Source organism: Oryx dammah, unplaced genomic scaffold, assembly GCF_014754425.2.
Source record: "Oryx dammah isolate SB20612 unplaced genomic scaffold, SCBI_Odam_1.1 HiC_scaffold_27, whole genome shotgun sequence".
NCBI classification, from domain to species: Eukaryota; Metazoa; Chordata; class Mammalia; order Artiodactyla; family Bovidae; genus Oryx; species Oryx dammah.
In genome coordinates this window covers 49149556-49172920 of record NW_024070211.1, presented here as the reverse complement: position 1 = coordinate 49172920, position 23365 = coordinate 49149556, and the positions used below count along the sequence as shown (strand labels likewise).

The 23365-nt window shown below is 39.2% G+C and overlaps 1 protein-coding gene across 1 annotated transcript in view; it reads left to right on the top strand.

Annotated features, from left to right (window-relative positions):
- PLCL1 (phospholipase C like 1 (inactive)) overlaps window positions 1–23365 on the top strand; it is a 370926-nt gene that overhangs the window by 292886 nt on the left and 54675 nt on the right. Inside the window, exons 3-4 of the mRNA XM_040228861.1 lie at window positions 1051–1254; window positions 22852–22927. Of these exons, the coding sequence (XP_040084795.1) occupies window positions 1051–1254; window positions 22852–22927 (280 nt within the window). The remainder of the gene's footprint in view (window positions 1–1050; window positions 1255–22851; window positions 22928–23365) is intronic.

Genomic DNA, 23365 nt, shown 5'->3' with positions numbered 1-23365 from the left:
CTATAATGGAAAATACTATGTTACATACAAATACTTAGATTGTAAACGTATGATTGGCAGTGGATTGCCTTAACCACTGTTATAAAAATAGGTTCCAAATATTAGCATTATCTATCTGGCTTTTTCTGACATAATTCTGCAACCGTTATAACCCCCTGTGTTAGATTAGTTATAAGTCATTTCTACACTTAACTTTATATATTTGAAGTAAATTTTATACAGTTCCATATAATTCTTGAAATATCTCCTTTGCATGTATTATATGTTTAAAATACATATTAAGGAGATTTGGCTATGGATAAAGTTTTTTCTGTTAGCATAACATCTCATTTCAACATAAAGGATTATTTAGAGCCTAATTAGTATAAAAATGAATGCCATCATTGTCACTGAATTCATGAGGAATGCTAGGTTAGGTATTGTTCATTGTTAATAGGCATAATTGCTATTTCAAATATTCTTTTAAATGCCTGTCACATGGACAAATGTAGCTTCAGATAAAGTGTGTTTTATGCATGTCTGTGAGGTGCATTTCTGATGGAGTGACAAGGGGATACCATTGAGGGTTATGTGAAAAAAGGGTGATGAGCAATAGCAGCCTGCTACCTTGTGGGAAAAATCTCAAAGGAGATGCACTCCAGTGTACAATCAGTGACATGCTTTGTGATCATCATGATATGGATTTAATAGTATTTTCATGATCAGTCAATGTTAACTTGTATGCCTTGTCCAGAATATTTCAGATATTCCAAAATATTCCAAAGCCCTGCTTTGAAAAGTACTGTGTAACTTTAGGTCATAACCTCCTTTGCTTTGTGGCATATTTGTAGCAGTTGTTAAAAGTTGGGAAAGACGAAATGTAATTGTGAATTAGCTCTGCGTGTTTTCTCCATGTATATTATAGTATTTGGGGTTGGTTATAATCCAGTTTGCTTCAAATTACATACATATTTAAGGGTATACTTCTAATGAATGTACTTTTGTGTACTGGAAGTTCTCAGGGTGATATCCTATGGTCAGAAGTGTAATTCTGTGTTTTCTCCCACACAGAATGCCATAGTGTCTGTTAAGGAATTGTGTGGACTTCCTCCAACTGCCAGTCTGAAGCAGTGCCTGTTGACCCTGTCTTCTCGGCTCATCACCAGTGACAATACTCCCTCCGTCTCTCTTGTGATGAAAGACAACTTTCCTTATCTAGAGCCTCTGGGGGCAATTCCAGATATGCAGAAAAAGATGCTAGCTGCTTATGATCTGGTAGGAAATTGTTACTCTCTGTTTCTTGTCTGTGTGGGAGGAAATCATATTGCAGGGCCTCTTTTATGAAACTTCAGTAAGTAATACAGAGTGACTGCCTTTAAAACCTTGACTGGGGGTGTCAGGCAGAAGTGGCCCACTCAGCTCCACCTGAGCCCCAGTGGAGACCTCTGAGACAATGCTTTGAACCCAGAGCTCCACGGATTAAAACTGGAAAATCTCTGCTTTAGCGAAGAATAAATTTTGACTAAGACCTCAAAAGTATACACAATTCTCATTATTTAAATAACTTTAGCCTGCAATATAACCATTTAATCACATGCCTAGTGGAAGTATAATTATGCCTCAGTACTGCCTTCTGATGGTTGAGACAAAATAATTCTCTGGAATTTATATTTCTAGGCTAATACTGTTATTTGATTATTCTGAATATATAATGGAATTTAAATATCAAGTAAATTTAAGAATAATGATATTTTTGCAAATCCTAACTCCATAATAAAATTAAGACCAAATGAAGAATTGGAAAAATTTGAGACATGTGCACCAGATGAAGTGTAAATAATCTTAAAATAAAAAGAGCATTTAAAAATTAATAAGAAACAAAAATGAGAAAAAAAATCTTGTATCAGTCCAGGTTAGGTTCAGCTTCTCGAAACTAAAAATGCAAACCAATCATGCTTTAACAGTACAGTCTCTCACATAAAAATCTCACAGCCATTCATGGTGACACTTCTATAAAATTCTTAGGAATCTAGGCTCCCTCTAGTTTTCTGTTCCACCATCTTTAGATCATCCTCAGGGTCCAAAATGGCTGTTGAAGCTCCAGCCATAATATCTGCATTCCAACCATCCGGAACGATGAAGAGGAAAAGGTGAACGTGAAGTCGCTCAGTCGTGTCCGACTCTTTGCGACCCCGTGGACTAGCATCTACCAAGCTCCTCCATCCATGGGATTCTCCAGGCAAGAATACTGGAGTGGGTTGCCGTTTGCTTCTCCAGGGGATCTTCCCGACCCAGGGATCAAACCCAGGTCTCCCGCATTGTAGGCAGACACTTTAACCTCTGAGCCACCAGGGAAGCCAAGAGGGCACTATTCTTTCCCTTTAAGGACATGAAAAATTGTACATCACATTTTATTTCATCAACCTGGAGTTGACACATAGACACATATACCTGCAAATGAGAATGGGAAATATCTTTATTTTGTGTATTTAAAAAAATTTTTTTAAATTATTTAATTATTTATGACTAAACCGGGTCTTCATTGCAGAGTGGGCTTTTCTCTAGGTGCAGCGTGCAGGGGGCTACTCTCTAGGTGCACTGTGCAGGCTGCTCGTTGTGGTGGCTTTTCTTGTTGCACAGCATGGGTTCTAGTGTGCATGGGCTTCAGTAGTTGCGGCACATGGGCTCAGTAGCTGTGGCTCCCCGGCTCTAGAGCGTAGGTTCAACAGGTATGGTGCCTGGGCTCAGTTGCTTTGTAGCATGTGGATCTTCTTGAGTCAGGGATTGAACCCAGTGTTTCCTGAATTGGCAGGGGATTTTTTTTTAACCAGTGAGCCACCAGGAAAGCCCAGAAATATCTTTATTTTAAAGGGCTATGTGCTCAACTAAAAATCATTTCTTCTGTTACTAAAAAAATAGAGAATGGATGTTAGGGGACAACAAATAGTCTTTGCTTCAGAGATGAACAGGCAATTTATGTATCTCCTCTCCCTCAAAAATAATGAAAATTTAAAAACATGCTGTGCTGTGTGCTAAGTTGTGTCCGACTCTGCGACCTTATGGACTGTAGCCCACCAGGCTCCTCTGTCTATGGGAATTCTCCAGGCACGAATACCGGAGTGAGTTGCCATGCCCTCCTCCAGGGGATCTCCCCTACCAAGGAACGAAATGAAGCTCTTATGTCTCCTGCATGGGCAGGCAGGTTCATTACCACTAGTGCCACCTGGGAAGCCCCCAAAACATGTTTAACCTTAAAATAAGTTTTAAATTTAAAATATTAAAAAAAATGTAATGAGATATTCCCCTCTCCATCAAATTGGCAACTTTTTTCTTTTTAAAATAGTATCTTAAATACATGAATACTGTCATCCATCTACCTCTAGTGGGAAAATAAATTGGTAAATTGCGGGGTAGGTGATTTGGCAATATAATTTAAAATGATTATCCTATTTGATCCATGTATTTCATATCCAAGGATTTACTCTAAGCCAATAGATGTGTACATAAACATCTGTGGTTAATAATGTCAACATAGAGGGATAAGTGGGGCTTCCCTTGCGGCTCAGCTGATAAAGAACCTGCGTGCACTGAGGGAAACCTGGGTTCAATCCCTGGGTTGGGAAGATCCCCTGGAGAAGGAAAAGGCTACCCACTCCAGTATTCTGGCCTGGAGAATTCCATGGACCATATAGTCCATGGGGTTGCAAAGAGTTGGACGTGATTGAATGACTTTCACTTCACTTCAGAGGGATAAGTTAAATAAAATATAGTAAGCCATATTATGGACTTCCTTAAACCATTAAAATTGTGTTAGAAGAATATTTGATGATGTGAAGAACTCCTCATAGTATGTTTTGTGAGAGAGTCTGGTTGCAAAAAAAATATACACTATAGCATTTAAACTGTATTTGTATGTATATGCATCTAAAATGTTAGCAGGGTATTAATAGTGATTATTTTTAAATAAGGAGAGTGAGTTTTATTTTCTTGCACATGCTTTTCTGTGTTTTTTCTATATTTACCAAACGCTTAACAATGAACCTGACTAATTTTCATAATTGAATAAAAATAGGAAGAAAATGATACTATTTTATCATTCAAAAACAACTAGAAGAGAGATATTGGGAATAAATACCCTACACTTGAAAAAGAAAAGCCCACAGAGTATATTCTGCTTATGAATGATCATACCTCTTACAAACTGTACTTCATGGTTGCTGGGGAAGAAGTTTGCTTGTTACCTAAATCTTGTTTTTCATGAAATAAATTTTTTTATCATAATAGTAGGGACTGAAAGCTATTCAGTGAATAGGTATAGTTGCCATCTAAGAGGTGACATTAGGGTACCTATTGCCATAGAGACAGACAGTGGAAGCACTTATTGCTCCAATTCCCTTTGTAAGCTAAGAAAGAAAAATCACTCACTGAGAGGGGAGCCTGGTTCCCTGGAGCTTGGCCTGTAATAAGCAGTAAAGCACCTGGACTGTGGTTAGCCAGTTTTCATTTCATATTCCCAAGTGTCCCATGGTATTGGAACCACACCTGCTGGCCAAATCTCATTCATATTTTTAAAATGTAATTTCTAATTGCAGGTACACCATGGTTTTCCAAAGTTTAAAATAAAAGACTATAGTGGAAAGCAGAAATACTTTTTTTTAATTTTATTTTTTGGCTGTGCTATGCAGCTTGAGGACTCTTAGTTCCCTAACTGAGGATTGAACCCCGGCCCTGAGCAGTGAAAGTGTCGTGTCCTAATCACTGGAACCACCAGAGAATTCCCATGGAAAGCAGAACTACTTCTAATGATGTGTTCATTTATAGTTCCCTTTGGAAAGATTTTTCGTTTGGGTAGGGAGTTGAGAGTAAATATCCCTATAGCTAGCATAGGCTGTCCGTAACATGTAAGTGTTAGTCGCTCAGTTGTATCTGACTCTTTGTGACCCCATGGATTGTAGCCTGCCAGGCTTCTCTGTCCATGGAACTTTCCAGGCAAGAAGTGGATAGCCATTCCCTTTTTCAGAGGATCTTTCTGACTCAGGGATTGAACCTGGGTCTTCTCCATTGAAGGCAGATTCTTTACCATCTGACCTTACCAAGTGTTAAAGTTGGCCAATTGTGGAGATGACCAAAAATACTGTTGATGTCTCAGTTGGCTCTTTCTTTAAGGGAGTGCTGTAGATATGGGCCAGACACATGCCATGATGATCTCTTTACTTTAGGATTTGCGTTGTATAGGTTGACATCTTTAGTACTCTTGTGTATTCATGTTAGTATTTATTTAAGATAAATGTCTTTTAAGATACTCTGCAGATCCAGTGATCATTTAAAAACATAAATCAGGTCGTATCACTTTCTTGCCTCCAGGGGCTTCCTATAAATACAGAACTAAAACTCCTCACTATGGCTTACAGGGCTATTTATGACCTGGCCTTGCCTTCCCATCTCACTTGCTGCTCCCAGCCTCACCTCCATACACTCTCTTCTGTTCACTTCACTCAGCCCTGTAGGCTTGTTTTCTTCAGTCAGACTCAGCTTGCTCCTATATCCAGGCCATTTTACTTGCAGTTCTCTCTGCTTGGAATGTTCTTCTCTTCGGTTGCTTCTTATCCCTTAATTCTTAGCTCAAGTGTCTTATCCTCAGAGAAAAGTGAAAGTGAAAGTTGTTCAGTCATGTCCAACTCTTTGCGACCCCATGGACTATACAGTCCTTGGAATTCTCCAGGTAGGAACACTGGAGTGGGTAGCCTTTCCCTTCTCCAGGGGATCATCCTAACCCAGGGATCGAACCCGGGTCTCCCGCTTCCCTAACCGCTGTCTCCAGCTGTCACTCTATCCCATAACCCTATTTGATTTCCATTATCTTATTCAGCAGTATTGAAAAATGTGGACTTTTGGTTTAATTTCTGTCTTTTCCTTTTACTCTCGATTTGATTATATATACCAAGAGGCCAGAGACTCTGTCTGCCTTGCTTATTGTTGGTAACTCTAGCATCTAAAACACTGCTGACACATAGTATGTTATCAATTAATGTCAGTTGAATAAAATGTAAATGAATTCATCTATATAGTTGGTGAAATAATGTAGTTCCCATACTATCTCTGAATGTGTTTTATGGAAAACCTTTAAATCCCCTGTGTTTTATCTCTATGATACTACCCTAGCCAAATTGTTCCCTGCCTTATACATATAGTTGGAAACCTATAAACTAAGGCAAAGGGCTTTGCAGGTGGCCCAGTGGTAAAGAATCCACTTGCAGTACAGGAGATACAGGTTCGATTCCTGGGTCAGGAAGATCCCCTGGAGAAGGACATGGCAACCTGCTCCAATATGCTTGCCTGGAAAATTCCATAGTATCCTGGTAGGCTACAGTCCATGGGATTGAAAACAGTCAGACACTCTGAGCACACACACAGAGAGACACAAACACACACACACATGGACACAGACACACAGACACACACACACATACACATACTAAGGGAAAACTATGGAGACAGGAAAAAGATCAGTAGCTTCAAGAGCTGGGGGCAGGATAGGATGAGTGAGGGATGAATAGGTGGATCACAGGGCTTTTTTAGGGCAGTTTAACTATTCTGCATAATAATATAATAGTGGATTGTGCCATTATACATTAGTCAAAACCCATAGGATGTAAAACACAAAGAGTTAACCCTAATGTGAACTATGAACTTTAGTTGATAATAAAGTATCAATGTTGGCACATCAATTGTAGTAAATGTACCACACTAATGCAAGATATTAACAGTGGGGAAAACTGGGGGTGAGGTGGAGTGAGAGAGTTCATGGGAACTCTCTGTACTTTTTGCTCAACTTTGATGCAAGCCTAAAACTTCTAAAAATAAAGCCTAAAAAGCCCCACACAGACCATTAATAAAAACTTATTTGGATGACTAACTGCAAAAGACAAATCTAGGGTTTATTGCCTAGGAGTCCGGAGAAGGCAATGGCGACCCACTCCAGTATTCTTGCCTGGAAAATCCCATGGGTGGAGGAGCCTGGTAGGCTGCAGTCCATGGGGTCGCTAAGAGTCGGACACGACTGAGCGATTTCACTTTCACTCTTCACTTTCATGCATTGGAGAAGGACATGGCAACCCACTCCAGTGTTCTTGCCTGGAGAATCCCAGGGATGGGAGGAGCCTGGTGGGCTGCCTTCTATGGGGTCGCACAGAGTCGGACACGACTGAAGCGACTTAGCAGCAGCAGCAGCCGCGGTGGTGGTGGTAGGGGGCAGGTATTCCAAAATGAACAGCTTGTCGGTTCAACTTAGACTTAAGTTGCTTAAAAATGTCTCAAAAATGGTAATAAACTGTATGTCCTCAGTCAGTCATGTCTTTCTCTTTGCAACCTCATGGACTGTAGGCTACCAGGCTCCTCTGTCTGTGGGATTCTCCAAGCAAGAATACTGAAGTGGGTTGCCATTTCCTCCTCCAGGGGATCTTCCTGACCCAGGGATTGAACCTCAGTCTCCTGTATTGGCAGGTGGAGTCTTTACCACTAGTGCTGCCTGGGAAGCCCAGCTGTATAGATGCCATCTAAGAAGAAATGTTGTAACCACTAAAAAAATACAGATTATGTTTAGAATAGAAAAACAACCTGAAATCATTTCTGAACAGATATAAATGTTTGGCTTATTTCAGTATCAAAAGAAACAAATCAGGCAGCCGGGTACCCTACATTTGTTGAAAGTCAACCCCAGTGCATCAAACTCTACTACTTATCATCAGGAAATAAAGTCAAATACTCTCAAAAACATTGACCTTGAGCTCATCTGCACAATTTTTTTTCCCCTAAATTTGGCTTTCCCCTAATGACCTGAGGTGGTCCTATTCCTTACTGAACATTGATTAATTTAATATTTGGAAATATTTCCTCTTGAGGGTTTTAGAAATTCACCTTAAAAGTCATCTTATATTGGTATTAAAATTCTATTATAGCATATATATTGGTATCAAGGAATCAAAAGCCAAATATATCCATAATAGAGTGGGTTTATTTGCATGGCATAGTTTCAGAAGACATCCCATCCCCATTTCATATCTTATTTAAGACATATGTTTTCTACCTGCTCACTGGTACTTAAAATTTCAAAATTATAACCGATTCTTTGATTAAAGGTTAAGACTTTAATCTCTTAAAATGCAAGAAAATCTTAGTAAGTAGTAACACATTGAGTTATCAGCAATTTGTACTTTTGGATGAATTTAACATATCCTGTCCTGCAGGCAGTTTTTCACCTGGAGAAAGGAAGAGATCCTAATCACAGAGTGTTCCCCAAGTCTGCGTAAGGTAGGGGTGAGATTGCTCAAACAATTGCAGTTTTACTTAAGAGCAGCCCTGTCTACAATCTCCCTCAGTGCTCTGAATAGGCATGTAGCTATGTAAATTCCTGGCTGATATTTAGGGCAACAAAAGTAGAGGTGACTTTCCTGATATCAAACACATGTCACAGCCAGAGGTGAGAAGTGACAGCCTCTGAAAAGCTCTAAAGCAAACTGGGAACATTATTAATCAATAACTCAAGCAAGCAGAAGAGGTCCTAAACACTGAAGGTGGAACTGATGTCTCCTTCCCAGGCTAATGACACATGGAGGTGACTTGTGGGGTCAGACTCCTTGCTGCATTGCCCTTTTGGTAGCTCTGTATCATCATGACAAGTTTTCAGAAACTCCCAGAGCCTTAATTTAAAATCAGAATGTCATTTCTAACCGACTTGTCCGTTTATTGCACTGCTCTATGGGAGATTGGAGCGCTGGTCTCTGAAAGAGCAAACGTTAACTTCTCCACTCTGGGACTTTCATGTTCTCTAAGAAAATATCACTGGTGTAGGTAATATAGGTCATAGAGTCACTGCTAAGTCTCTTAAGACTGTTAAAGCAGCAAAATTATGTTTTATAAATAAAAAGTAAGGATTTTTTTCATTTAGGATTAATCTTAACCTTGGGATTGATAAAAAAAAAAGTTCCTGAAAGAGTTGGTTAGTGTCAGTTCCAGGAATGGAGATGTTTAATATTATAAACATTTACTGAGTTAAGCCCATGGGCAAGCCGCTGTGTTAACGCTTTGGGATTTACAGCAGGCCCTGTGTTCCGGTAGCTTACAGTCAGGGCAGGTGACCTGCTAAGGTCCAAACCATGCTTATGACTGTATTCTTGGTGATCTGCTTATGTTCCTCATCATTTAACACAAGGTTGTAATGGTGTGTGATTACATTGGAAAGTACATTCAATTTCAGTAGAACACTATCAGAATTTCTTTGGATAGGTTTGACTTTTTCCCTTCTACAGTGGTGTTTTTATGCATGGACATTTTACATTATTTTAAAACACATCTCTAGCTTCAGCCCTAAAATTTTCTACATTTGACTACAGGATATCACCTAGATATTTCAAAAACGAACAGTATAAATTTAATAGGTCAAAAGCTGGGTTCATTTTTAATTCCCTAGGTATTCACTTGCCCTTTTCTGATCACTGCAAAAGATAACACCAAGTCAATGGTCCTCAATTCCTCCAAGTGATTTTCAATATATATAGTGGTTCTCTCTCTATATATTAACTCCAATAACGTCTTTTTAGATTCAATAATCTTTTAAAGAGTATAGTTGATTTAAAATGCTGCATTAATTTCTGCTGTACAGCAGTGTGACTTTTTGATACATACATACATACATAAAAATTCTTTTTCATATTCTTTTCCATTATGGTTTGTCACAGGATAGTGAATACAGTCTCTTGTGCTTTACAATAGGATCATGTTGTTCATCTGTCCTATACATAATAGTTTGCCTCTGCTAATCCTAAACTCCCAGTCCTTCCCACCTCTACCCCACCTCCCACTTGGCAACCACAAATCTATTCTCTATATCTATGAGTCTGGTTTTGTTTTTGTTTTGTAAGTGTGCGTAAGTGTTAGATACTCAGTTGTGCCTGACACTTTGGGACCCCATGGACTGTAGCCTGACAGACTCCTCTGTCCATGAAATTTTCCAGTCAAGAATACTGTAGTGAGTAGCCATTTCCTCCTCCAGGGGATCTTCCTAAACTTGGGTCTCCCACATTGTGGGCAGAATCTTTGTTTCGCATATACATTCATTTGTGTCATATTTTAGATGCCACCTACAAGGGATATCATGTGGTATTTGTCTTACTCTTTCTGACTGACTTTAGTATGATAATCTTTAGGTTCATCCATATTGCTACATATGACATTATTTCATCCTTTATGGCTGGGTAGTATTCCACTGTGTGTGTGTTTGTGTGTGTGTATATATATATATATATATTTATGGGCTTCCCCAGTGGCTCAGTGGAGAAGGAAATGGTAACCCACTCCAGTATTCTTGCCTGGAGACTCCCATGGTCAGAGAAGCCTGGCAGGCTACAGTCCATGGTGTTGTAAGAGTCAGACACTACTTAGTGACTATCCCACCAGTGGCTCAGGGCTTCCCAGGTGGCGCTAGTGGTAAAGAAGCAGCCTGACAATGCAGGAGACATAAGAGACATGGATTCGATCCCTGGGTTGGGAAGATCTCCTGGAGAAGGGCAGAGCAACCCACTCCAGGATTCTTGCCTAGAGAATCCCATGGACTGAGGAACCTGGTGTGCTAATTCTAAGGGTCACAAAGAGTTGGACATGACTGAAGCAACTTAGCACACAGGCACGTGTGTGTGTCTGTGTATGTGTGTGTGTGAGAATGTGTGTATACCACTTCTTTATCTATACATCTGTTGATGGATATTTAAGTTGTTTCCAAGTCTTGGCTATCCAAGAAAGTCTTCTTATTTACAATTCAGTATCAGTGAAAGCTATTGCTTCTTTCCTTGACGTATTTCTCATGTATATCCATTTCCTTACAGTGACACAGACAAGGCTGTCGAAAAGCTCTCTCCTTCTACCAAGTGAATTTTTTCAATAATTGAAAAAATTACTGACTAGTTGACTAGTTCCCCAAATAATCCCCCACTTTTCTCTAATTCAGCAATGGGAATCAGTCGGTTCTGACTCTTTGCAACCCCACGGACTGCAGCATGCCAGGCCTCCCTGTCCATCACCAACTCCCAGAGTTTTCCCAAACTCATGTCCATTGTGTTGGTGATGCCATCCAACCATCTCATCCTCTGTTGTCCCCTTTTCCTCCTACCCTCAATCTTTCCCAAGATCAGGGTCTTTCAAATGAGTCAGCTCTTCTCATCAGGTGGCCAAAGTATTGGAGTTTCAGCTTCAACATCAGTCCTTCCAGTGAACACCCAGGACTGATCTCTTTTAGGATGGACTGGTTGGATCTCCTTGCAGTCCAAGGGACACTCAAGAGTCTTCTCCAACACCACAGTTCAAAAACATCCGTTCTTTGGTGGTCAGCTTTCTTTATAGTCCACTCTCACATCCATACATGACCACTGGAAAAACCATAACCTTGACTAGATGGACCTTTGCTGCTAAGTCGTTTCAGTCATGTCCGACTCTGTGCGATCCCATAGACGGCAGCCCACCAGGCTCTCCTGTCCCTGGGATTCTCCAGGCAAGAACGCTGGAGTGGGTTGCCATTTCCTTCTCCAATTCATGAAAGTGAAAAGTGAAAGTGAAGTTGCTCCGTCATGTCCGACTCTTCGTGACCCCATGGACTGCAGCCCACCAAGCTCCTCCGTCCATGGGATTTTCCAGGCAAGAGTACTGGAGTAGGGTGCCATTGCCTTCTCTGAGATGGACCTTTGTTGACAAGGTAATGTCTCTACTTTTTAATATGCTGTCTAGGTTGGTCATAACTTTCCTTCTAAGGAGTAAGCATCTTTTAATTTCATGGCTGCAATCACCATCTGCAGTGATTTTGGAGCCCCCAAAAATAAAGTCTGACACTGTTTCCACTGTTTCCCCATCTGTTTGCCATGATCTTAGTTTTCTGAATGTTGAGCTTTAAGCCAACTTTTTCACTCTCCTCTTTCACTTTCATCAAGAGGCTCTTTAGTTCTTCTTCACTTTCTGCCATAAGGGTGGTGTCATCTGCATATCTGAGGTTATTGATATTTCTTCCGGCAATCTTGATTCCAGCTTGTGCTTCTTCCAGTCCAGCATTTCTCATGATGTACTCTGCATAGAAGTTAAATAAGCAGGGTGACAATATACAGCCTTGACGTATCCTTTTCCTGTTTGGAACCAGTCTGTTGTTCCATGTCCAGTTCTAACTGTTGCTTCCTGACCTGCATATAGGTTTCTCAAGAGGCAGGTCAGGTGGTCTGGCATGTCCATCTCTTTCAGAATTTTCCACAGCTTATTGTGATCCACACAGTCAAAGGCTTTGGCATAGTCAATAGAGCAGAAATGGATGTTTTTCTGGGACTCTCTTGCCTTTTCAATGATCCAGTGGATGTTGGCCATTTGATCTCTGTTTCCTCTGCCTTTTCTAAAACCAGCTTGAACATCTGGAAGTTCATGGTTCACGTATTGCTGAAGCCTGGCTTGGAGAATTTTGAACATTATTTTACTAGCGTGTGAGATGAGTGCAATTGTGCAGTAGTTCGAGCATTCTTTGGCATTGCCTTTTTTTGGGATTGGAATGAAAACTGACCTTTTCCAGTCCTGTGGCCACTGCTGGGTTTTCCCAATTTGCTTGCATATTGAGTGCAGCACTTTCACAGCATCATCTTTCAGGATTTGTAATAGCTCTTCTGGAATTCCATCACCTCCACTACCTTTGTTCGTAGTGATGCTTTTTAAGGCCCACTTGACTTCACATTCCAGGATGTCTGGCTCTAGGTGAGTGTGAGTGATCATACCATTGTGATTATCTGGGTCATGAAGATCTTTTTTATACAGTTCTTCTGTGTATTCTTGCGACCTTTTCTTAATATCTTCTGCTTCTGTTAGGTCCATACCATTTCTGACCTTTATTGAGCCCATCTGTGTATGAAATGTTCCCTTGGTATCTCTAATTTTCTTGAAGAGGTCTCCAGTCTTTCCCATTCTATTGTTTTCCTCTATTTCTTTGCATTGATTGCTGCGGAAGACTTTCTTATCTCTCCTTGTTATTCTTTAGAACTCTGCATTTAGATGCTTATATCTTTCCTTTTCTCCTTTGCTTTTTGCTTCTCTTTTCACAGCTATTTGTAAGGCCTCCTCAGACAGCCATTTGCTTTTTTGCATTTCTTTTCCGTGCGGATGGTCTTGATCCCTGTCTCCTGTACAATGTTACGAACCTCTGTCCATTGTTCATCAGGCACTCTGTCTATCAGATCTAGTCCCTTAAATCTATTTCTCACTTCCACTGTATAGTCATAAGTGATTTGATTTAGGTCATATCTGAATGGTCTAGTGGTTTTCCCACTTTCTTCAATTTACTTCTGAATTTGGCAATAAGGAGTTCATGATCTGAGCCACAGTCAGCTCCTGGTCTTGTTTTTGCTGACTGTAGAGAGCTTCTCCATCTTTGGCTGCAAAGAATATAGTCAATCTGATTTCAGTGTTGGCCATCTGGTTATGTCCATGTGTAGAGTCTTCTCCTGTGTTGTTGGAAGAGCAATGGGAATAAGCATCCTCAGACTCTATTTCTGATAGCTCGAGAAGCTTTCATCCACCTGTGCTGCCTGTTTTGCCTCTCTAATCTCACGTTTTCTTCCATTTGAACCCTCTCCTTCAGTCAAGCTATTTTGTTTGCCAGGTATTTTTCATTTTCCATCCCTTGTTTTTCTGTTGTACTCTACCTCAAATGACTTCCTAGCCTTAATTCCTTCTGCATCAATCTAAGGCCAGCCCTTTGTCCTAATCTTTTGCAAAACTGACTTTAATAAAAAGTTAATTTATATATTTTATTCATGACATTCAACACATGTAAACTTTAAAGAACTTTAGGAGCTTGTGTACAAAATAGAGGTGAATAAATAGAGACATGGTTATCAGCACAAATAGCTGTAGTATGAAGCATGACAGCTCTTTGAGTCAAGAGAAATATAAGTAAAATGAGATAAGAGTGTATATTTGCCAGTTGTAACAACACTTCTTTCAATGTATCATTTTGTCTATGTCTTTAATCTTTTGATTTGTTAATTTAACAAAAAAACTTTGCACACATGTTACTATGCAAGTTGCTGGGGGAGAGAAATGGTATGAAACAAAATTTCTGTCCTTGAGGAATGGGAAATACTGATAGGAAGCCAAGATTTACACCTGAAAAGGGGAAGAAGCAGAAATACATAGTGTCCTAGCAGTGAAGCAGATGATATTTTATGTCCCGAGATGGATGGAGTCTAAGGATCTTGAGTGCTTATGGTGGATTTTTCACAGTGACTTGTAATATACCCCCTCTATGACTTTTACCCTGTCTCACCCAGTGCTCAGCAGAAAATAATTTGCAAATGGTTTTGATAGAAAAATGCTCTCTAACCTTTGTAAATTGTTTTCTTTAGATACCTGAATTTTTACTTTTCTATTGTTTTTACCTGTCTAATTTTCCATGCATAGTCAAGAAGTACTGTCTAACATATTTTGGTCTTTTTAAGTGTTTTAAATTAATCTGAACACTCCGAGTAGTGTTTTAAATATAGAAATCAGAGGTGGAAGAGTTGCAGGGAATTACAAGTGTAAAAAATGCAGCCAAAGCATTCTCCAAAGGTGACTTCTGTGCTGAATAACATTAACATAAAAGTTGAAATTTTGCTATGAAAACAGCAACAAATTTCCTGAACATAAAGTCAAAACAATCTAGAGAACAAAAGTCAAGAATTATTTAATCTTTTACTTAGTTGTGTGATTTGGAGAGCAGTTGATTGAGTTAACATAGCTAGGAATCTAACAAAGAGAGCCAATCACTATCTTTTATCACTCTTGGGGTAGAATCAATGTATGAGCTGGTATCACACTGAAGCCAAACAATGGATTCGATTAAATACATTTTCTGCTCTCAGTATTATCAGTATACATTGAGGTGAAGAATGGGAAAAAGTTGTAGGTATGTCAACAGCCCTCCAATGCAGCTTTAGTTTTAGTTATTGAAATCAATTTAAATTGAAATTAAGTCAAAAGTATTCTCCATCCATTGCTCTATCTTGTTGTGAAGTTTGTGTAGAACTTTATATTAGTTTACATTTTAAAAAGCATGTTGGGTTGTGTAGTAATGAAACCCAGGGGGAAAAAAAAAAAAAAACCATTGGCATGTGTTTAACCGAGCTGGTTATTTAAAAACAAAATGTATACTCAGTGCATTGAAACTGCTTACTCTTGGGTGTGGCAATGTTTTCTATACATTTTCTATATATTGCGGGACTTGTCAGCATATGAGGGTTAGCAGCATTTTCACTTGGTACCAGGGTCCCATGGACACAGGGTATCAGAGATGTATCAATAAGCAAGAATTTCGGGGAGCTTCTTTGTGAAATATTGTGCATGAATCCTCAGGATTTGCTTTGCATTCCTGAATACTCAAGTTCTTGCAACAGTTTTAATTTAAGAGAGTGTAAGATTGTCAAATTGGTCTGAAAAATTCTGGAGAAGGTTCATGAAGTTTCAGTTCAGTTCAGGTCAGTTGCTCAGTCGTGTCTGACTCTTTGCAACCCCATGAATCGCAGCACGCCAGGCCTCCCTGTCCATCACCAACTCCTGGAGTTCACTCAAACTCATGTCCACTGAGTCGGTGATGCCTTCCAGCCATCTCATCCTCTGTCATCCCCTTCTCCTCCTGCCCCCAATCCCTCCCAGCATCAGAGTCTTTTCCAATGAGTCAACTCTTCACATGAGGTGGCCAAAGTACTGGAGTTTCAGCTTTAGCATCAGTCCTTCCAGTGAACACCCAGGGCTGATCTCCTTTAGAATGGTTTAGCCAATAGGAAATAGTATGAATGAACTAAATTTTAATCATAGTGAGCTAAAAACAAACATTTCTAATGATTACTCAAGGTATAGCTGACAGTTATATCTTAGAATCAGAACAACTGGAGAAAAGAAAAGGTAAAATTATCCATTTATGCAGAAAGCTGCTCATGTGGTATTGATAGATTCTGTTACTACCATGAATGTGGAGACAGAGGTCCTTTGACCTGCTCTGTGTGAGTTCCCCTTTCCTGCTCCATTGTAATTCAGACTAGGAAACATCATTCAGAGCTGGCTCCAGGACAGAGAATACTAACTTCATCACATACACCAAAGGCAGTAGACTTCCAGAAAGCTGGTAAATGTTAGTTGTGTTCCTGTATCACTGAAAATTAGCAGTCTTATAATATTGAATTTGCTTAAAACCAAAAGATGCCCATCTATTAAGAGTGCTTTTTATGCATCTGATTTAAAATGTTTAAGTAAATTAAAAATTAAAGGAAATTGTATTCATTCTAGTTAGCAAATGTATTTGTAACAACAATCAGATATTAAAGTGTACCAACTTTAGTAAAATTCAAGTCTTATTTTAAACAGTCTGAATAGATGAGCTGCTATTGAACTAAAAACTAAAGCCCAGTGTTTTAATTAGAAAGAGGATAGAGATAGATTATTTTGGTCTTCTTAGAAGGTCTAGAGAACAGATTGGCTTTTTATAGATACACATATTCTTAAGCGATTGCCTTTTCAAATTTGGTAACTCCTTCCTGAAAAAACAATGGACACAAGTAAGTATATTTCTTCCTAGTTTCATAGGAAGAATACCTATATCGGTTCATGTGTGCTGCTTGACTTGAAGGGGGAAGCAGTCATGGAAAGAAGGTATTTTCATGTTCCTTTGCTTGGTGAATTCTAATTTATAAAATGTTAATCACCAACTTGCACTTGCAGTAGAAATTCTACACTCTAATATAATATTAGCATTGCAGAATAGTTTATAAGGTCTGCACCTCAGGAATGCTTGAGTTCTAGTGTAAAGTTTTTTACCAACTAGCGGTAAGGCTTAAGGCAAGTTAGTTTGGGACTGAGTTTTTTTATCTGTAAAATGGGGTTGTCCATGATAGATGGTCATTAAGGTTACTTCTAGATATAAACTTCTCTGGTTCTAAGAATGTAGAAGTAATTCAGGATAAAATTGGAATCTATGGAAGGTTATGAGTAATATTTTGATGAAATCTCATCTTTCCAGCACCATTAAATAGTTACATTGACTCTGCAATGATCCTAGGCAATTAGTCAAATCCCTACTGAGCTGGGAAGACAGTTTTTTTTCACACAGATTAGACAATTTAATCCATCTCTGAGTAAAAGCATTACTGTCCCCTTCAGTAAAGTTTTTGTTTTAAATAAATGATTTTGATCTTAACTGACAACTTTACACACCCCTGTTCAGGACACATGTGATGCTTAAAGTGACACCAGCCTTTATCTGGGTGAGTCCTCTGTTCTTTTAGATTCAAAGCCATGGCAAGGAATTGAGATCCTTTTGGAGATATTCATGTAACAGAACCAAAGGAAAGCTCTTTGTATCACTCCAACAGCAAAGGCAACTGGGAGCTGAGGCTGAGACATCAGATATGTAAATCAGGCTGCTGCCAGATTCCATCTGAGTTCAACCCAGCTTTGGCTGTCTAAGTCTACCTACTGACCTGCTGGGGGATTATCTGAGGACATGCTTCTCACCTTCACTCCTTGGCTTTGTATTTCATTTCCGTCAGGATCTGTAGAGACATAGGAAGGAGATGAAACTCAAGTCAACCGTATTTCCTTTCTAACAACTTACATAAATTACTTATCTAAGCTGGGGGGAAAGGTTGAAATTGTTGATTTGAGTATGGTTTGGCGTTGTTGGTATATTTCAGTTATCTAATTTTATTTGTTTTCTCTACAACTGCTAATAATTGAAAGTTGACTGCAGAAAATAGAATAAAATAATTTTTATAAATACAATGGAAGCTGTTATCTTAGAAAAGAGGATCAAAATGCTCTTATAAAAAAGTTTGTATAAACAATGATTTTAAGTTCTGAGAATATTAATAACAAGGTGTTTTGGAGTAAAAGTTCTGACTTTTATGACTAGAGTCGTTCAAATTATCCTCAGGGGTACTCTTCTATGTTGAAGATTAAATCACACTTGACTATCTCTTTATGAAGTGATCTATTCAGTTCAGTTCATTTCAGTGCAGTTCAGTCGTGTCCGACTTTGCGACCCCATGAACTGCAGCATGCCAGGCCTCCCTGTCCATCACCAACTCCTGGAGTTTACCCAGACTCATGTCCATCGAGTCAGTGATGCCATCCAACCATCTCATCCTCTGTCATCCCCTTCTCCTCCTGCCCCAATCCCTCCCAGCATCAGGGTCTTTTCTAATGAGTCAACTCTTCCCATCAGGTGGCCAAAGTATTGGAGTTTCAGCTTCAGCATCAGTCCTTCCAATGAACACCCAGGACTAATCTCCTTTAGGATGGACTGGTTGGATCTCCTTGCAGTCCAAGGGACTCTCAAGAGTCTTCTCCAACACCACAGTCCAAAAGCATCAATTCTTTGGTGGTCAGCTTTCTTTATAGTCCATCTCTCACATCCATACATGACCACAGGAAAAACCATAGCCTTGACTAAACAGATCTTCGTTGGCAAAGTAATGTCTCTACTTTTGAATATGCTATCTAGGTTGGTCATAACTTTCCTTCCAAGGAGTAAGAGTCTTTTAATTTCATGGCTGCAATCACCATCTGCAGTGATTTTGGAGCCCCCCAAAATAAAGTGTGACACTGTTTCCACTGTTTCCCCATCTATTTCCCATGTGGGAAAAACAAATTTCTTACACTATGGGATTAACAAATATTTACTTGGGAGATTTTGAAGAGAACTTGAATTATAGGGTTTATTGTATGTTTTGGTCATGAATTTATTTTGCCTCAAAGAAGTAATACAGTTTTAAGATTTATTTCTGATACTTGAGTATTACATTTTCTATAGGTATAATCCTAGTAAAAATTTTATTTTTCAGTACTCAATTTGTAAGAGAATTAAGAACATGTAAGATTATAGAAAAATGGAGAAACTAGGAAAAAGACTAGAGACCAAAAGAGATTATATTTCAAAAAATACAATCATAAGTTTGAAGTGATAAATAATAAATAAAATGCATATTGTCTACATGTGTGGGTAATTAATAGGTAGAAGAAATCAGTATCACAAGTAAGATAAGGAATGGATCCCCAACCCAGGGGTCAAACCCCAATCTCCTGCACTGCAGGCAGATTCATTACTGACTGAGCTACAAGGGAAGCCTGTAGGGTAATAAGAGTTGTGTCAACTGTCGAACCGACAAGAATGAGATCTGGGGATAGGCCAAGGGTTACTCTGTGATGAGACCACACTTTGGGGGTCTCAGTGGAATCCTGCAAGAGTCAAAGCAATGGGATAATTTTTTAAGGAAAGGTTGATGAGGACAAACACTCAAAGGCCAATCAAGTATTTTGTTATTGATTTTATTTGCCTACTTTAAGATAGGAGATACTGTATGGAAAAGGGAAAAACCAGGGAAGGAGCAGAAATTGTAGATGAAAAAATGATTCGTTAGGAATGAATTCCTGAAAGAAGAAGGGAAAGGTGAGATTGGAAGTCAAGGTAGAAGAGTTAGCCTTGGCAAAGAGGGCACTTCCTTCTCAGGTTGTCACAAAGAGGCTGTGGCATCTTTGGAGGCAGGAAGTATATTCCTTTCGTACTCAACACTGAGGAGATACTTACTTGAAGTACAGTACTGTGAAGAAAACTGGCCACATACCAATAAAGAGTTTCTTTTTTGTTTAGTCATAGAATAGTGTATGTTTTCCACTAAGAGCAAAACCCAGAGAAATGAATGTCAGTCAAGATACTGTCAAAGGAAATTACCAATCTTGTCCCTTTTGAAGTTTTTCTTTAATAGGAAACATTTGAACATGGTTGCAGTAGTTCACTTATGGGCATGGCCTCATGTTTTTACTGATGGGCTGAATCTGACAGCTTTGGAAAGCTACATTTCCAGTTCAAAAGATGGGATGTATGAAGGCCAGACAAAATCAGAGCGAGTCTGAAATTTTAATTCCAGTTTAATCATTAATTTGTTCTATTTTTTTAGATGAGAATCTTAATTATATCTTAGTTTCCTTTTTTCACAAAATTAAGGGGGTGTTCTGATAGTTAAGGTTCTTTTAGCCTTAAAATGATTCTAAAAATGTATAGTATATCTATTAGCTTCTTGCTTATGGTAAAGTCACCAAATGTACTTTTCTCTTTATGAATATTTCCCTTGCTTGAATTTCATGAAAACATTTTGTATGCTATTTAACTAATTGGAACATCTGATAACTTTGAAAAATCCTAAAAATTCAGTTGATGTTGCATGTGTAGATGCTAAGCTTAGAAAAAATTAAATCAAATTGCCCTCATATTAAAGTTTTCTTTGACGTTGAGTTTCATTCACTTGTAACCTGCTATAAACTAGGCTACTCTTAGCCATTTGATAAATTGTTATTCAGAAGCATCCACTTCCTCTTGGCAGTTAAAAGAGTTAATGTAGTTAAAAAGTTTGACGCAACTTAGACCTTCTTGAGTGTCTAGTTTATGGTTTTAATAGTCAATTTAGCCCTCCAAATAAGTCACTTCAAGTGAAAGTGAAAGTGAAGTTGCTCAGTCATGTCCGACTCTTTGTGACCCCATGGACTGTAGCCTACCAGGCTCCTCAGTCCATGGAATTTTCCAGGCAAGAGTACTGGAGTGGGTTGCCATTCCCTTCTCCAGGGGATCTTCCTGACCCAGGGATCGAACCCGGGTCTCTTGCATTGTAGGCAGACGCTTTACCCTCTGAGCCACCAGGGAAGCCCAAGGCACTTCAAACTGTCATCTTATGCAGAAATATAAGTAATTGAAGTTTGGTTGAATTACATATCATATTTCATTCATTCACTGGAGCAGACTTCCCTTACTAGGCCATGGAGCCCCATGGAGATAGAAATGAGTCTGTTTCTGCTCCTCAGTGTATCATACCCTTTGTAGTTACTACAGTGCTTACACATAAAAGCTGCTGAGTAGATATTTTTTAAATGAATGAATGGTATGATTTTACTCTTGTGGAGTTTTTAGGCACTAAACATTTGTGATTCAAATATCCTTTTCCATTTGAAGATTTGTAATAATAAACCACTTCATATTTGAAAGTGATTGTATCAAATTACAATCTGTTCAACAACATTTCATTATGAAGAATATGTGTCTTAAGACCTTTTATGTCCACTTTGGATTCTGCCTTGAGCTCTCTTTAGATCATTGAGCCCTCTTTAGATCATTGAGCCAGACAGAGAAATCATAGAATAGCCAGATTAGAAGGGACATTTATTAGGAGTAGAAATGAAGAGGAACTGAAGAGCCTCTTGATGAAAGTGGAAGAGGAGAGTAAAAAAGCTGGCTTAAAACAACATTCAGAAAATTAAGATCATGGCATCTGGTCCCATCACTTTATGGCAAATAGATGGGGAAACAATGGAAATAGTGAGAGACTTTATTTTCTTGGGCTGCAAAATCACTGCAGTTGGTGGCTGCAGCCATGAAATTAAAAGACACTTACTCCTTGGGAGAAAAGCTATGACCAACCTAGACAGCATATTAAAAAGCAGAGACATTACTTTGCTGGCAAAGGCCTGTCTAGTCAAAGCTGTGGTTTTTCCAGTAGTCATGTATGGATGTGACAGTTGGACTATAAAGAAAGCTGAGCACCAAAGAATTGATGCTTTTGAACTATGGTGTTGAAGAAGACTTTTGAGAGTCCCTTGGACTGCAAGGAGATCAAACCAGTCAATCCTAAAGGAAATCAATCCTGAATATTCATTGGAAGGACTGATGCTGAAGCTGAAACTCCAATACTTTGGTCACCTGATGTGAAGAATTGACTCATTGGAAAAGACCTGGTTACTGGGAAAGAGTGAAGGCAGGAGGAGAAGGGGATGACAGAGGATGAGATGGTTGGATGGTATCATCGACCTGATGGACATGAATTTGAGCAAGCTCCAGCAGTTGGTGATGGACAGGGAAGCCTGGGATGCTGCCGTCCACGGGGTTGCAAAGAGTCGGACATGACTGAGTGACTGAACTGAATTCAACTGAACTGATTAGGAATAGAAGAGTGACTGGACATTAAGGGAGTGTTCATTTGCTTATTGGTGCCTTTCTTTGGCCATTTCTTTAGAATAGCCCCAATCCCTTGTGTTTCTGATCACAACTTCTATACCTATTTCTGTCTTCCCCCTTCTTCATGTACATATTTTTCTTTACTCTATCTCTCCAACAGCTGTCCTATTTCCCCTACTTCACTCAGTATATTAATCACCTCTTGGTCTTTTTCCTTTCTACCGAAATGTGAAGGGCAGGGATGCTATTTCAATGTTGTTGCCTACAAGCTCTGTGGAATCAGTGGTGAATATGACTCACAGCTCATTCTTGCCAATGGAGCCGTAGCCCTTCTCGAGGAAGGATCAGACCTCTGCCACCTTTGTGCCACTCAGATCCAAGTTTCCAACTTCACTGATGCGTTCAGTAGTCCTTTAAGCTCATCAATGGGTGATTCCTTGTTCAGATTCTCATTACTACCGTTCTTGTACCATTAGCCTTGATGTTGCAGTAACTTGGGGTGAGGGGATTAAAAGAAGAGGTGTTCATGATTGTGACCTGGGACTTAAAGAGTATGTATGCATATATTCAACAGTTGTTGATTTGGCACTCATGGTGTGCAGATATGTTACATAACTGGAGCAGCCATAAGGTAAGTGGCTCTAGATAACGTGAGAGTGGATGGGGGTTGGAGCAGAGATCATCCTTCCCTCTCTCATTTCCTATGTTTACTCCATGGTGCCCCATTACCAGCAGTATCATGTGGGTCTTTTTGAATATCGTCTTTATAGTGCGCCAGTTTAAGGATTCCTGACAACCACCTTCTAATGTTTATTTTGTGACAGATGATCCAAGAGAGCCGATTTCTCATAGAAATGGCAGACACAGTCCAGGAAAAGATTGTGCAGTGTCAAAAAGCAGGTAACCTTCCCTCTTGCCCCTATTTTGCTTAGAAAGCATAATGATGATTCTTGCAGACTTTACTTTTTACTCTTAAAATTCAAATATTTTATGTCATAGTTTAATGATACTTTGAGTTGCATTGAAGCCTTTGTTTAGTACAGAAGAGATCTAGATGATAGTAAGTGGGTTGTCTGTGTATATATAGAGATGGTATCTGAAGATATCTAGAGAGGTGAGGGTTTCTGAACTTACTGTTGTGATTTGGGAACTGATCAAAGCTGTTTACTACTGATATGGAAACTGTGGTTTTACATTGCCGCTTTAGTTTTACAATTTGAACCATAATCCTGTTAACCTTCTAGCTTTTTCCCCATTTACTAGTCCTCATTTTAGGTCTGTTCTTTCTTCAGGGGTGCGATGGGTCCCATGTCTCTTACGTCTCACTGTTTGCTTATC